This window comes from Sceloporus occidentalis, unplaced genomic scaffold (assembly GCF_023333645.1).
Source record: "Sceloporus occidentalis isolate IW3139 unplaced genomic scaffold, rSceOcc1.0.p SCAF_79, whole genome shotgun sequence".
In the NCBI taxonomy this organism is placed as follows: domain Eukaryota; kingdom Metazoa; phylum Chordata; class Lepidosauria; order Squamata; family Phrynosomatidae; genus Sceloporus; species Sceloporus occidentalis.
Window position 1 is genome coordinate 1,313,572 of NW_028317059.1, and position 13,798 is coordinate 1,327,369.

A 13,798-nucleotide genomic window follows, 5' to 3' on the forward strand; every position below is an offset into this window, starting at 1 on the left:
GATCTGCTATGGATGTTTCGTTGGAGTTCTACATGGGGCCTTGCTTCGGTTTCCTGTTTGGTTTCTTCTGGTTCGGTTTCATTGGATCCGCAAAGAAAGAGGAAGTTCGTTGGGATTGCATTCCCCCTGAGGATGATGAGGACTGCTGATTGGTTGGGCTATCGTTGGGCAGTGTTATGGTTGTTACTATTTCATTTGTTTTAACTCTTTCAGTCAAGTTTTTTCCCTCAATTCTTTGCTTCTGAGGGAGTAATAAAGAAAGAGAATGCATAATACTCGCCTCCTTGTCATTAATAAAATCATGACTTTACGTCATGTAATAGTAAAATCTTGGAATTAATGGTGAACTGTGGATCGTAAACAGAACATTTCAAGCCACGAACCACATTTTATCCAAGTAAGTAGAATTATTCAGTTATGGTTTTTTAGTATTGTAAGCTTGCAAATTGTCAATTCTCATCTTGTCAGACCCCTCAAATATATGTATTGTAGAAAGCGCTGCATAAATTCTTGGTGCTATATAAATAAAAGATAATCTATAGGATATGATTTTTATGTAGTGGAAATAGGTTGCCCACCTTGGCCGCCATTTTTTCAGGAAACATACGTCCACGATGAAGCCTGACTCGGGGGAGAACCCCAGCCACTCTGTCCATGGCCACCGACCTGATATCCCAGCACTTTATGACTTAAATGTATGCGGCCCCTTTTGGACGGCCGTGCCAGAGGAAGACTGCTGCCACCCTAAGTCTGATTACCTGCTGCTCCTACTGTATACACAAAATGGTGCCTTCCAAAACATGCCACTTGCTTTTTCTGTAGGGTATTCCCATATTAAAATAAGCAACAGATAAACTTCACTGGGGAAAATGTAGCTCCTAACAAAGTTAACATGGCTGCCCCGTCATAGCAGTCACGTAATGTTTACATTTTATGTTATTGCTGTAAATATACACATTCAGAGGCACTTCCGCTTTAAGCCATTTTTAAGCGGTCGTCCATAGTTTGTGCCTTTGCTTTAATGCCTGCCCACCTCATTGATGAGCCGACGTTCTGTAAGTGGGCGTGTCCATGCAATGCTCCATTATATATGAACAGTGCGTGCGCGAGTGCGGATTATAGCTGGTAACCGGTTTCTGGCGCTATGGCTTCCCGCACGGTCTACGAGTTTTCCGCCCGCGTGTTGGGTAGCAGCGAGCTGGTTACCCTCTCCCGGTATCAGGGTAACGTGCTGCTCATCGAGAACGTGGCGTCACTTTGAGGGACGACAGTTCGGGACTTCACCCAGATGAACCGGCTGCAGACCATCTATGGCCCACGGGGATTCAAAGTGCTCGGCTTCCCCTGCAACCAGTTCGGACACCAGGTTCGTGTGTAAGGGGCATTGGGAGTCGGTGTTAACATCCATAGTGGAGGGACGATCATGCACAGCGTTATATACCATTGTGTATTTAGATGTACAGCAAGGAGGTTTTACATTACTGAGTGCGTGGTAGATAAATGGAACAGCTTCCCAGCAGTGGTGGTAGAAGCAAATACAGTGAAGGAATGTAAGCATGCATGTAATAGGGATATGGCTCCTGAATCAAAGACAAGACCAAGGTGTGATGGGGGTCTGAATCTTTCCACCAGGAAGCCCTAGACTAGATGATCCTATGTGTGTTTTATGTTGATACCGCTGAGGACCTTCTAACACAAACCCCTCGCTTCTAACGCAGGAGAACAGCAACAACCAGGAGATCCTGAACGCCCTGAAGTATGTTCGCCCTGGGGGTGGATATGAACCGAACTTCACCCTGTTTGAGAAATGCGACGTCAATGGTGACAAGGAGCACCCTCTCTTCACCTTCCTGAAGGAGCAGCTGCCCTATCCCAGCGATGACGCCGTGTCCTTAATGAACGACCCCAAGAGCATCATCTGGTCCCCGGTGAGGAGGAGCGACATCTCCTGGAACTTTGAGAAGTTCCTGGTTGGCGCTGATGGGGTTCCGTTCAAGCGCTACGGGCGCTGCTTCGAAACCATGAACATCCAGGAGGACATAGAGAGGCTGCTTAGTGGAGCTAAAAAGTAGGCAGCGAGAGGCGCGGGAACCAGGCGGTCTGATCGGCAGGACCGGGGGGTTTCCTAGCAGATGGGGGCATTTGGGGAGAGTGGCCCCTCGTTAAATTTTCGGCTGTTCATAAGCCTGTTAATTTGTGTTGGATTTGTTAATGTATCGATGAGGATTCTGGTAAGCCGTGCAAGCGCTGCACTACCTAAACGATAGAGTCCGGCGTTGCCTCTGTATAACACTCTCTTTAGGGGCTGTGTATTAAACCCCAGTGCAAATAACTCGCCCGGCTAGGAATGTCTTCCGCGTTGTTCTCCGGTATTGTCGGCGGACACTTGGTTCCAAAGTCTCACTTCTGTCACTTTAACCCCTTGTGTTCCCTGTGCTGGCTGCTGAGACCCCTCTGGCATTTACTCATGATGCTCCCTCTTTAAATATATTGAGGGGGAGTTGATGCTCCGTGTAAAGAGTCAGTGGGGGGCTCAGTATGTGCGGCGGGGAGGCTCGTGGGGTGGGTTTCTATAGCACTTATTACCGAGAATAAAATACACTTCAGAAAACTGTGTATCTATTTTTTGTGTACTTCTGTTGCATGCGGCTGTTGGCTCTGCCGATTACTGATCATATAGGGGAAGGGGAAGTTTCGTAGTGGAATACCACAGAATACACAGAATAAAGTATTTTGTCTCATTAACTTTAACAGGATCCGTGTTAATTAGACATTAATTGGGTGCCGTGGGAAGTAATAAAAAAAATAGAAAGAAATCCATTAATCTAAAACGGTAAAGTATCAAAAATCGATTAAGAGAAACCATTCATGTTTTTGTAGCCATTCAGAGACGGCTTTTAAAATCCTGGGAAATGGTTTTATTCTGCGGTACCTTTTAACGATGGCTCTAAATCCAAACTCATTGAGCTGATGGTTTATGGGGACGCTAATAAGCTCTTGTTTCTCTGAATACAAATTACCTTTTAAAACTTTTTTTCGAGTGATATTGGTATCACAATGATGCTGGAAGTTCCCCTTTAAGATGTGGTTCTCTGGGGCAGTGCTTCACCCGTCATGGTTCATTTGGGATGTCGCTACTTCCCCTTTCTTGGGATTTATTTAACATTCCTTCCGCCGTCAGACTCCTGTTTGATCAGGAAAGCGGATGAATCACGGTGATTCTGCAAATGTCTGTTTCAGTTTGACATAAACCCCTTTGTTTAAAGATCTGTTTCACTTCTTCATTGGAATAACAAATACTTAGGGCCGGGGCATCGATGTACATCTTACAGAGAAAACTCCCGAAATAAAACTAAAGCACAAACATGTTGAACATCCTTAATTTATATTACAAGTGCCTGCTGTTTGTGTATTTAGATATTACATTTCTCATTCCTTTGTAAGTGCTGGAAATTTAATACCGAAAATCTCTGTCCATCAGGTGCTGGGAAAATGTTTTTTTAGGATTCCTTTCCAATCTGGTGCTGGCCAAAAACCATTTAGTAAATCTCACCCCATCTGCTTCACAGAGCAGCCCATATCGACACCATTTTTGTGTTACTAGTGAAATTCAATGTTTTCAAAAATGTTTTTACATTTTTTCCACCAGCTGCATATTAGCCGTTTGCATGTTTCCTCGCTCTGTTATCGTAGCCCAATCTACTCGACAAACATCCTGACTCCTTATCGTACTGCCAGGTGGTGAACAGTCTGTCTAATGTAAGACAGGACGATGGCGTTTAGCATTGCCTTAAAGAATCAGCCCAGTGTGATGATTGAGCAGGTAAGGTAGGGGTGTCCAACCTGTGGCCCTCCAGCTGCTGCAGGACTACATCCTCCTCAGCCAGCCACTTAGCTGAAAGAGCATTATGGGAGATGTAGTCCTGCAGCAGCTGGAGGGCCACAGGTTGGATGCCCTTGAGGTAAGGTAACCCAGCATATCACGTACCTGACAACAGTGGCCGCCACCAGGTCTGCAGGAAAAGGAAGTTTACCATGAGATAAATCTATTTTTTTTTAATCATTGCCGCCCCATGTTACTGTATACAGCTTTTGGACAATGGGTGGTCCCTAAACCCATTGAAAACAATACATTTTGAGCCCGTACATGTACAGGCTTTGTCATTAAGGGGTTAAGAAGCCCATGGCAGGAATGTTTGTTTTCTTGTCCTGTCCTTGAGAGATAACTGCAGGGTTTGGCCCTCCAGGACTGCAGCGGGGAGGAAGGGCGAGCGCCAGCAGAACGTGGGATGGTGGCTGCAAAACGGATTGTGTTTTGGGGGGTTTTGTCTGTCTATGTAAATGTTTTAAGGATATTTGGCTAACCCCACAGGACCTGAGATCGGGAGCAGCCTGTTGCAGTCATCACGATGTAAGTCGTTTCCCGAGGTTCTCTCCCTTCTCAATGGCTGCCTGGACCGGTCAATCACTTTAAGGGACCGCTTACGCTCTCTGACTGCCCGCTACAGAAAAATGCTTAGAAAAGTACTTTGTGAGCATTGGAAAACAAATTCTCCAAAAATAAAAGAAGCACTTATGGGAGGTAGAAGTGGCAGCCCCGCGTCTGCCTTATCCTTGGTGTACTTACTAGCAGCAACCCGGGAATTGGAATTTTTAGCCCCGTTATACTTTTTGGGTTGTGCGCTCCTCTATCTTTGTATAATTTTTGTGTAATATAATTTGTCACGACCCAATTATTTGTTCTGTTTCCTGGTGTGTCCTTTGTTGTCTGTTTATTAAACCGTGCCCTGTATCTATGCCAAGGAATGGTTAGATCAATCAGTGGACCTTTACGTTTCATTTACATATTAACACGTTATATGTAATATGTTATATGTATATGAGTCACTCGGGGGAAGAGCAGGAAGTAACGTCTTTAAATATTATAAAGTGGTAAAGCATTAAAGGCTTGTAGGCAGAGGGAAGTAACAAAAAATAAAGAACTTTTAATACCACTTCTACACTTTGAAAATCTTTTTGAAATAATGAAACAATAGTGTCAGTTAAGGACATTAGAGACACAGCTGGAATATGTATAATAACTCCTTAAAAATGAAAATTGCTGAAATACATTAAACCAAATAACAAATTTACCATATATTGCAATAAATAAACTATACCATGAATGGTATAGAAGCAAATAAACTCAAACTTCTAGCTCATGTTTGACTTCCAGAATTGTTTGTGGTTATAATCTTCTTCCAAGTCTAAAATCATCTCTATGATGTCGTCATCTTCCTTGGTTGTCACTGTCCCTGGCTTACCACCGGCCTCTAGAAATGGTTCTGTTTTAGCTATGAGACAAGACACTTTCAGAAAAAGAGACTATCCTGGCGGCAGCTCTCACAATCCTGTTCTACAGGGCCTTTAGTCGTGTATAGTCCTAACATCTACCATGTATCCAGGCAGATATGATGTCATACCACCTAGGCTTTGACCTAATAACATGTGGTGGCCTAATGTGTGGCAAGAAAAGATAACTGATGTTGTAAAGTGTCTGCTAGCTCCAGAAAACCAGTGCTGGAGATATCATTATATGTATTCATTGAATACATATATATTCCTTTATTTATTTTTCAAATATAGTTGCTGTACCCATTATAGACATTTTTGCCCCTATAGTGTATATATATACCATCTATGTCATGTCTACGGATACTTTCGACATAGCACAGGTAGTCTACACCTACCACTTATTTGGATAAATTGTGTCTCTTTTTTATTATTCTTTATGTTTGAGGTTTTTAGAACACCAAATCACATAAGAAGTGTTGAAGAGCAGAACACAGGCTGCAGCATTAGAAGAGTTAATAATGCGTTTCCAACTGGAGAAACCTGTAACCAGGGACCTTGCGGATGAGCCAATATAAACAATCGAGAAAGAATATTAAAAGCATTACACATAACAGAAATCAGATAAGGGTGATATTTATGCATTGTTTTTAGAAGGACTGGTAGCTTCTGCCCCCTCTCCCAGTAACAACTAGCAGGGGCGTAACTAGAAGCCTCAGGGCCCCGGTGCGAGAATCTGTTAAGGGCCCCCCACCCCAACCCAATCTACCCTCTTCTCACACCATCTATCCCCCTCTCACACTATCTACCCTCTCCCTACCCCCCATTCTCACTATCTACCCTCTCCCTACCCCCTTTGTAGGTCACTTACCGTGCAGTCCTGTGGTGGGGCGCAAGGCCTCTGTCTCGCTGCTCTGCCGCGGTTTCACTACTGAGCGCCGGCATATGACGTCACATGCCGGCGCTCAGCGTGAAGCGCAGGCACCCGAGACAGACGCCTCACGCTCCCACCACTGCAGCCGGGGCAGCGCTGACGCAGGCAGCAGCAGAGGAGACAGAAGGGCGCCGAGCGGTTGCTGAAAACGACTGCTCGGTACCCCTTGACTGCCAGAACTCCAGGGCCCGGTCGCAGTCGCGACCCCTGTGACCCCGGTAGTTCCGCCACTGACAACTAGTACACACATTCACACACTAACACACACACACGTACCTGTAGGAATTAATACAATTCCATTTCCTGGACCGGGCTTTTTTTGTTTCTGCAGGAGCCTTTGATGAGCCCAGTTATTTAATTAAAGGCAAGCAGTTCCTCTGAAAATATTTTATCAGCAATTTCCTAACAGTGTTTACCGAGTCCGAGCAACAGGAGTAATGATACAGCAACATTTTTTCTTGTCTATTGCCTGGTGCGCCTTTTATTACCCGTTTATAAAACCGTTCCCTGTTCTAAGAAATTTACAAAGCAATGTATGTGCCAAGGAAGTGTTATAAAACTACAGCCTTTCAGCAGATAAACTAGTATATTAACCAATGGGGAAAAAAACAAGTTACATTTTCACAATGTTAAGGTAAATATGGTAACACAGACAAGATGGAATCCAAAAAGTTGCTCACCAAAAATATTCAAAAGGTTCCCGCTGATGTCCGGCGTACATATATTTTTGTGCAGATATTCTCCTTCTTTGACTTCTCTGCAGACAACACAACGATGTCAGTGATGACCTATTTGCCATTGAAAAAGGCCAGTTTCGGCCAGCCTGAGCAATGTTCCGCAGTAACGCGTGGACAGTCAGCGTGACCCCTTTCCCAACACCCATTAGTAAGACCTAGACCTAAGACGTTCTTGTGAGCATTGCTCATTTTCTGGCCTGGATTTTACATTAGACAGCGTTGGTGAAGTTCTGGCAGGCTGGCCATTGATTCATTTTGTATTTGGCATTAAAAGAGAAGGACCTGGTGTAACGACTCAAACTGTAGAGTCATCTTAGGCTCAGGGTAGCCATATGCCTACCCATGCATGTTTAGGTTCCCTCGCTACATTAGCCTCTTGAAGTCTTCATTGCTAAACTATACATTATGTTATCTTAGCCCTTCTTCCAGGAGACACTTATTGGGCAGCTCTTCTGCCAACTCATTAAACTCGCCATAATTGTGTTTTCTGTCCTTAGTTCACTTCTACTCAATTTTGCAAAGGCTACTTGAACCAATCAACAATCAGCAACTTAAAGGGAAATATAGTGCATATAAAAGGCTACAGTGTGCCTTTCACAAAAGTGATATAAAATGTAATGTAAAGGAATAATGGTGGTAATGGAGTAATGGTGAGCAGTAATCATGCAGATGCTGAGAAAAGGAACTTCGCTATTAATGGCGTTGTTCAGGTTCCAATCCTACCAACAAGCTAAAGGGACTGCATTCAGGGTTGGTGTTCAGATAAAGAGAATGGAGCAGACATGTAAAAATGAATATTGACACAACTGTTCCTTTAATGAATTCGGATACGGTCCATACCTGCCTCTGGATTTTCTCGTGGCGGTTGCATTGCTGCCATGGTATAGAAGGTCTTCATGGTTGTATGTGGGCCACATCTCGCATTGAGGAATATTACAATGAGCTTCTGTAAGAATTCCTTTCCCGTGCATCAGTTTAAGGCTTTCAGTCGCTAGATGCTGAATAGGTGGACACGGAGAGGAGTCCCGCTTATTCTCTGAATGACTGGATATTGAAGAGTGTTTTTGCTGGAGGTGGTCCGGATGGTCCTTCCTTTTTTGTGTAATAGCTGGGTACATGGTATCTTCGTGGACCCTCCTGATAGCAGCCAATAGCTCCTCTCTGCACTTTCTCAGCTTCTCGGTCATAGTCTATAAACAAACGAATAAGCCATCAAATATTTAGAAACAAATGATCAGCGGTATTATAGGTGCCCGATTGAACTTTGTAAATCAAAGTTCATATTTGATAAGTCTACCTGTCACAATCTATGGACTCTTCAAATGCAGCTGATCCACATTGTCCTACTTACTACAATACTGTATCTATCCTTGTCTGCAACAACAGACATTCATTGATATTTACAGCTCCCTGGGCTGGTCAAGGAAGATCTCCCCAACGGGCCCATGATCCTAACCCCACGCAAAGGCCAGACCCCCCCAAACCCCAATTTGCCTTGCAGGAGGTGCTTTGGGCTGAATGGAGTCCTGCTCAGCAATGTTCATGTACAGGGAGTCCCCCCCCAGCCAGCTCCACTGCTGTATCGTACAAGATTTCCAGAGGGTCTCATAAGTCCTCACTCGCTCAATGGAAGCAAAACTAGAAATCATCGATAGTGGAGAGCGTGCTGAGAAGGCAGGATCCTTGCATGCAAAAAATGGGTATTCAAGTATGTCAATAATCATTCATCGTTGGCATTTATTGTTTGGCCCAAGCGACTATCCCTTTAAGTTCATGCATAATGTAACAGCTTGTATACAATGTATTATTTCTATCACCTGCTGCTCATGCGCTAAATAATATTGAATGTAAGAAACATAGTAGCAGATTTCCACACAGAACCCAATCACTGGACACGGAACAGGATACACTTTAATTATAACAATAAGATTGATACAAAGTTAAATCTCACCCCGAACAGCAAAATGGAACCTTCCAAATGACAGTTGGCTCGAGTATGTGCTTCTGTGAGAATAACTCAATAAATCGTCCCCTGTTACGAAGATTGGAACTGTCCAAATGGCAGGTGACTTAGGCACATGTAACCATGGCAACAGCCATAGCCATGTGTAACAGTATTTTACATTGATGTAACGCTATACATGTAGCAGAAAAGGCAGGCTTTATTTTCCCTGTAACCAGTGATAAAGCCTCAGCCACGTCCATACTGCTCCTCGTATAACCAGACGTAGCCTATATAGTCCAGAAATGAGACTGCCTTTTCTTGTGGCTGCATGTAGCGGTGGGCTTGAGAGACCTTGTTGTGTGGTTTATGGAAAAGTACAAGGAACGTAATGTCAGGGGTCAAGCATAGGGGTAACATCCAAAAAATAATACCTCTGTAGAAGCAATAACATGGCCATTTTGTTTCATTAAGAAAATATATCACATTGGGAGTAAATTCAGATTCCTTTCTAGGTACACCAAGTGTCTAGACTGCCATCTTTTATTGTCTGCACTCTTCCTGCAATGCCTCCGTCTCTCCACACTGACTTAGGAATTGAGCCTTAATGCTCGTGAGTGGCTGCCTTCGACAATAACTTAAATTCCAAGGATTGCAGACATCCTACTTAAGTACTTTCTTAAGTATTCTGCTATATCCAGTTGCCCTGATTCCCCTAAAAGAAAACTGTAACACACATGTTTACCGGGTCGGACTGGTCTACCGGGATACCAGAGAAATGCACCCGCCAAAAAAAATCTGTGCCAACTGAAGCCCGGCCAGATCTCCTCTGACGGCGAGGATGCAGACTGCCAGACTGGGAGGCTGAGGACAGGGAGGTGAGGAAATAATGCTGTTGTCACAGCGCTACGGAATCAGATGGCGCTATATACATAACATGTAATGTAATAGAACGGGTGTGGCGATGATGAGAATTTATATTAGGGGGCATGAAGATGCATGAGGACGATTGAGATTCAGTATGGGGTGATGATGGTAGAGGAAGGAAATGAACTATGATGATGTTCAGGGGAATCTCTACACTTACACAGATAATACATACAGACACACATTCTTACACCTTACACATACATGCACGCGCACACACTTTCACAAAATATATTTACACATACATACACAGCCACTCCAACAGATACAGATATATTCCACCACACACTCTAACACACAGCCCCTACACATTATATAAAGACGTGGCCAGTGAGTGTGCGTGTGTGCGTGTAATATATATATATATACACACACACACACACACACTGGCCACTTCATTATGTACACCTTGCTAGTACCGGGTTGGACCCCCTTTTGCCTTCAGCACTGCCTTCATTCTTCATGGAATACTTTCTACAAAGTGCTGGAAACATTCCTCAGAGATTTTGGTCCATATGGACATGATGGCATCACGCAGTTGCTACCGATTTGTCGGCTGCACATCCATGATTTAAATCTGCTGTTCCACCACATCCCAAAAGTGTTCTATTGGATTGAGATCTGGTGACTATGGAGGCCGTTGGAGTACAGTGAGCTCATTGTCATGTTCAAGAAACCAGTTTGAGTTGATGTGAACTTTGTGACATGGCACATTATCTTGCTAGAAGAAGCCACCAGAAGATGGGTACACTGTGGTCATCAACGGATGGACATGGTCAGCAACAAAGTCGTGTTTAAACAATGCTCAATTCGTACTAAGGGGCCCAAAGTGTGCCAAGAACACCACCAGTCTGAACCATTGATACAAAGCAGGATGGACCCACGCTTTTATGTTGTTTATGCCAAATTTTGACCCTGCCACCTGAATATTGTAAGTGGAATCGAGACTCATCAGACCAGGCAACGTTCTTCCAGTCTTCCATTGTTCAATTTTGATGATCCTGTGTGAATTGTAGCCTCAGTTTCCGGTTCTTAGCCGACAGGAGTGGCACCCGATGTGCTCTTTTACTGCTGCAGCCCATCTGCTCCAGGGTTCGACATGCTGTGTACACAGAGATTGTATTCTGCATACCTTGGTTAATTGTTATTAGTGGTTATTTGAGTTACTTTTGCCTGTCTGTCATCTCGAACCAGTCTGCCCATTCTCCTCTGACCTCTATCATCAACAAGGCATTTTCGTCCACACAACTGCCGCTCACCGGATATTTACCTCTATTTCGGTGCATTCTCTGTAACCCCTAAAGATGGTTGTGAGTGAAAATCCCAGTAGATCAGCAGTTTCTGAAATACTCAGGCCAGCCCGTCTATAGCGCACTGCTCAATATAACAATCTCATTGGCAGGCCCAGTAACAGGCAGAAAATAGGTTAACAAGTGTATTCATTTCCTAAAGTGGCTTAACTGAGGGACAATTTCTTATAGTATGACATTTCTTAAATATGGAGCATATTCTGTTATAGAACTTCAACAAAAAAACAAAGAGAAAGACAGTATTTTATTTTAATTTCTTTCTAAGGCTCCCTACTTGGATATGTATCATCTTCCAGGTAGTTTGTACCAAGGTCTTGATTGTTTAAGGATAATGCTATACAATTTGTTTTAAAAAGGGTGGCCTCCGTCACCATTATTTTATCCCCTACCACTCACATGCATGGCAAGGGAGACGTGCACGACAGCTCCTTTCTAGTAGGGGAACTTATCTAATTCTTAATCACACAACAAAACAGCACAGACGACAAGACTAAACTACCAACACCCATTTATTTCTCTTTATGAAAGACCCAAAATGTACAAACCATCCTAAGGATTTAAAACTATTTAAGCGCCCACCAGCAGCACACATTTCCCATGCAATGCTCTTTATTTTCACTTCTCCGTTAAACTATTTTTTTTTTTACATACTTATATTTTTAGCACCGAAGTCAACCTCTAGAAGTTAACATTGTCTTGCAAATATATACCTAATATACATCTATATCATCCACTAGTTGAAAGTATTATATGAATAAAGTATTGGCACTCCAAGTTGCTTTGTTACACACAATATACTTGGAAGCAATTGTATGATTATCATTCAACTTCAAAAAGATATCATCCCTATTCACCTTAAATCAGTAATCAATTACATTTGCATACAAAACCACCTTAATAAATTTCATGTGTCCAATTAAAAGATTCTGTGACAGTACAGCGACTTTTTCTGGTAACAGGCACAAAATAAGCAAATTCTTGAAAAAAAGTATTTTGAAGAAACTATCATTAATCCATTCCAAATTCATTATTATTTTAATTGTAATCGCTAAATCAAGTGAAGATGTGGCCAAATGTATTCGCTAGGGGAGAAAGAAGAGAAAACGAAAGAACAGGGGAGCTAAAAAAAAAAAAAAGTGGGAGGGGAAGAGAGAATTAGAATTAGGATAACGATGTTTATTAAAGAAGCAAAAGGCATTCCACAAAATGCAGAATTTGTGCACCGATACCCAGGAAAGGATATACTTCCCAGTACCGTAACTTAAACGGCTCATAAAACCACTGCATTTAATCAAATTACCAGCAAAACAAAACACATAAAACACCAAGCATTCTGTAAAAATAATTATACAATCAATTTGAGCAGCTTTAATAGGAGCAGCGTATTGCACATGGGGTTGAAAATCCCACAAATACTCTAGGATTTGTTTTACCAACTTCTGTAAACAAGCCACTTTCTCATGTATAGTGTCCAGTTTAAAACAAAAGCTGGTAGTCCAGAATAAAATAAGCGCACCTAATGCTTCCACATTCAATCACACTTCAGAGATTACCTTTTGGTTACAGGCATTTAACACGTTAGATCTTCTAGTAGTTTAATGGCAACTGGCTGCATGTGCCATCCCTGCAGTATATATTTGAACAAAATAGTCAAAAATGCCTTTATTACTGAATCGCAACCACTGTGGGCTGCATCCTGTAAACCAGAATTGTTCATTTTCTTTTTTTATATTAAATCTTCTGCAACTCTTCTGGCCAAACAGCCAACAGAAGAGATACTACTCCTTATAATGATCACACACCAGCGTGACTTCTTTAATGAACTAAAGCCATTTTCCTCATTCACGTACCGCAGTGGATAACTCACTCTGAAGGCCTATTCATCCAGTCTACATCATCACTAATGAAAAGGCACACAGTAGCTCTGCTTTTTTGTTTGGGGGGGTGGGGTGTAAAATGGATATCATTGAGCCCATTGCATTTAACTGCATGTATCCTATTGTATAGAAGTTTCCTCCTCCCTTGGATGCTTTCATTTAAGCAGGAGGTGTACTTACATATGCTTCCTACACATGCGCTGTAGTCCTCCCATTGAAATTTGTATGTTAGTTTAGCTGGAAGCCAAAGCACATGTCTGCTAGCCGTATGTGTAATGACACTTCCAGCTTAAGGGAGAAGGAGAAACCTCCCATACAAAGAGAATAGTTACCAATTTATGTGGAGTAAAACGAATTAAGGAATTAAGCGTAACGTAAAAAGAACCCCTGTGACACTATTTAATAAAACTGTATACAGCTATATACAAAACGTATCAAGTCCCCCATTCCATTTGGTGGGATAACATCTTTTAACAGATTACTTGGCAAACAGGAGTTGCAATAATTACTGCAATTTAGCAATTAACTAAAGTAGGGGATTTAAAGGAGTTGGAATTTCAACACACTATTACATTATAAATTCCCCAGCAAAAAGGAATGACCTACTCCTGTATAGTTCTCAATTGGTGCGATGAATGAAGCCTATGCATTCTACGGGCCGGCCAAAACACGGTAACAATGCCAAAAAGCAGAGCTGAGAAGTTATTTGAATAGATAACGGGACCAGCCTTCTTAAATAT

General features: G+C 42.6%; 1 protein-coding gene across 1 annotated transcript; it reads left to right on the forward strand.

The window, feature by feature from the left end:
- Positions 1 to 1,144: 1,144 nt before the first annotated feature.
- On the forward strand, positions 1,145 to 2,072 carry LOC149285373 (glutathione peroxidase 1-like). The gene is made up of 2 exons (XM_089495329.1): positions 1,145 to 1,366; positions 1,719 to 2,072. The coding sequence occupies exons 1-2, from the start codon at positions 1,145 to 1,147 to the stop codon at positions 2,070 to 2,072; spliced, it is 576 nt and encodes a 191-aa protein (XP_089351455.1).
- The last annotated feature ends 11,726 nt before the right edge of the window (positions 2,073 to 13,798 follow it).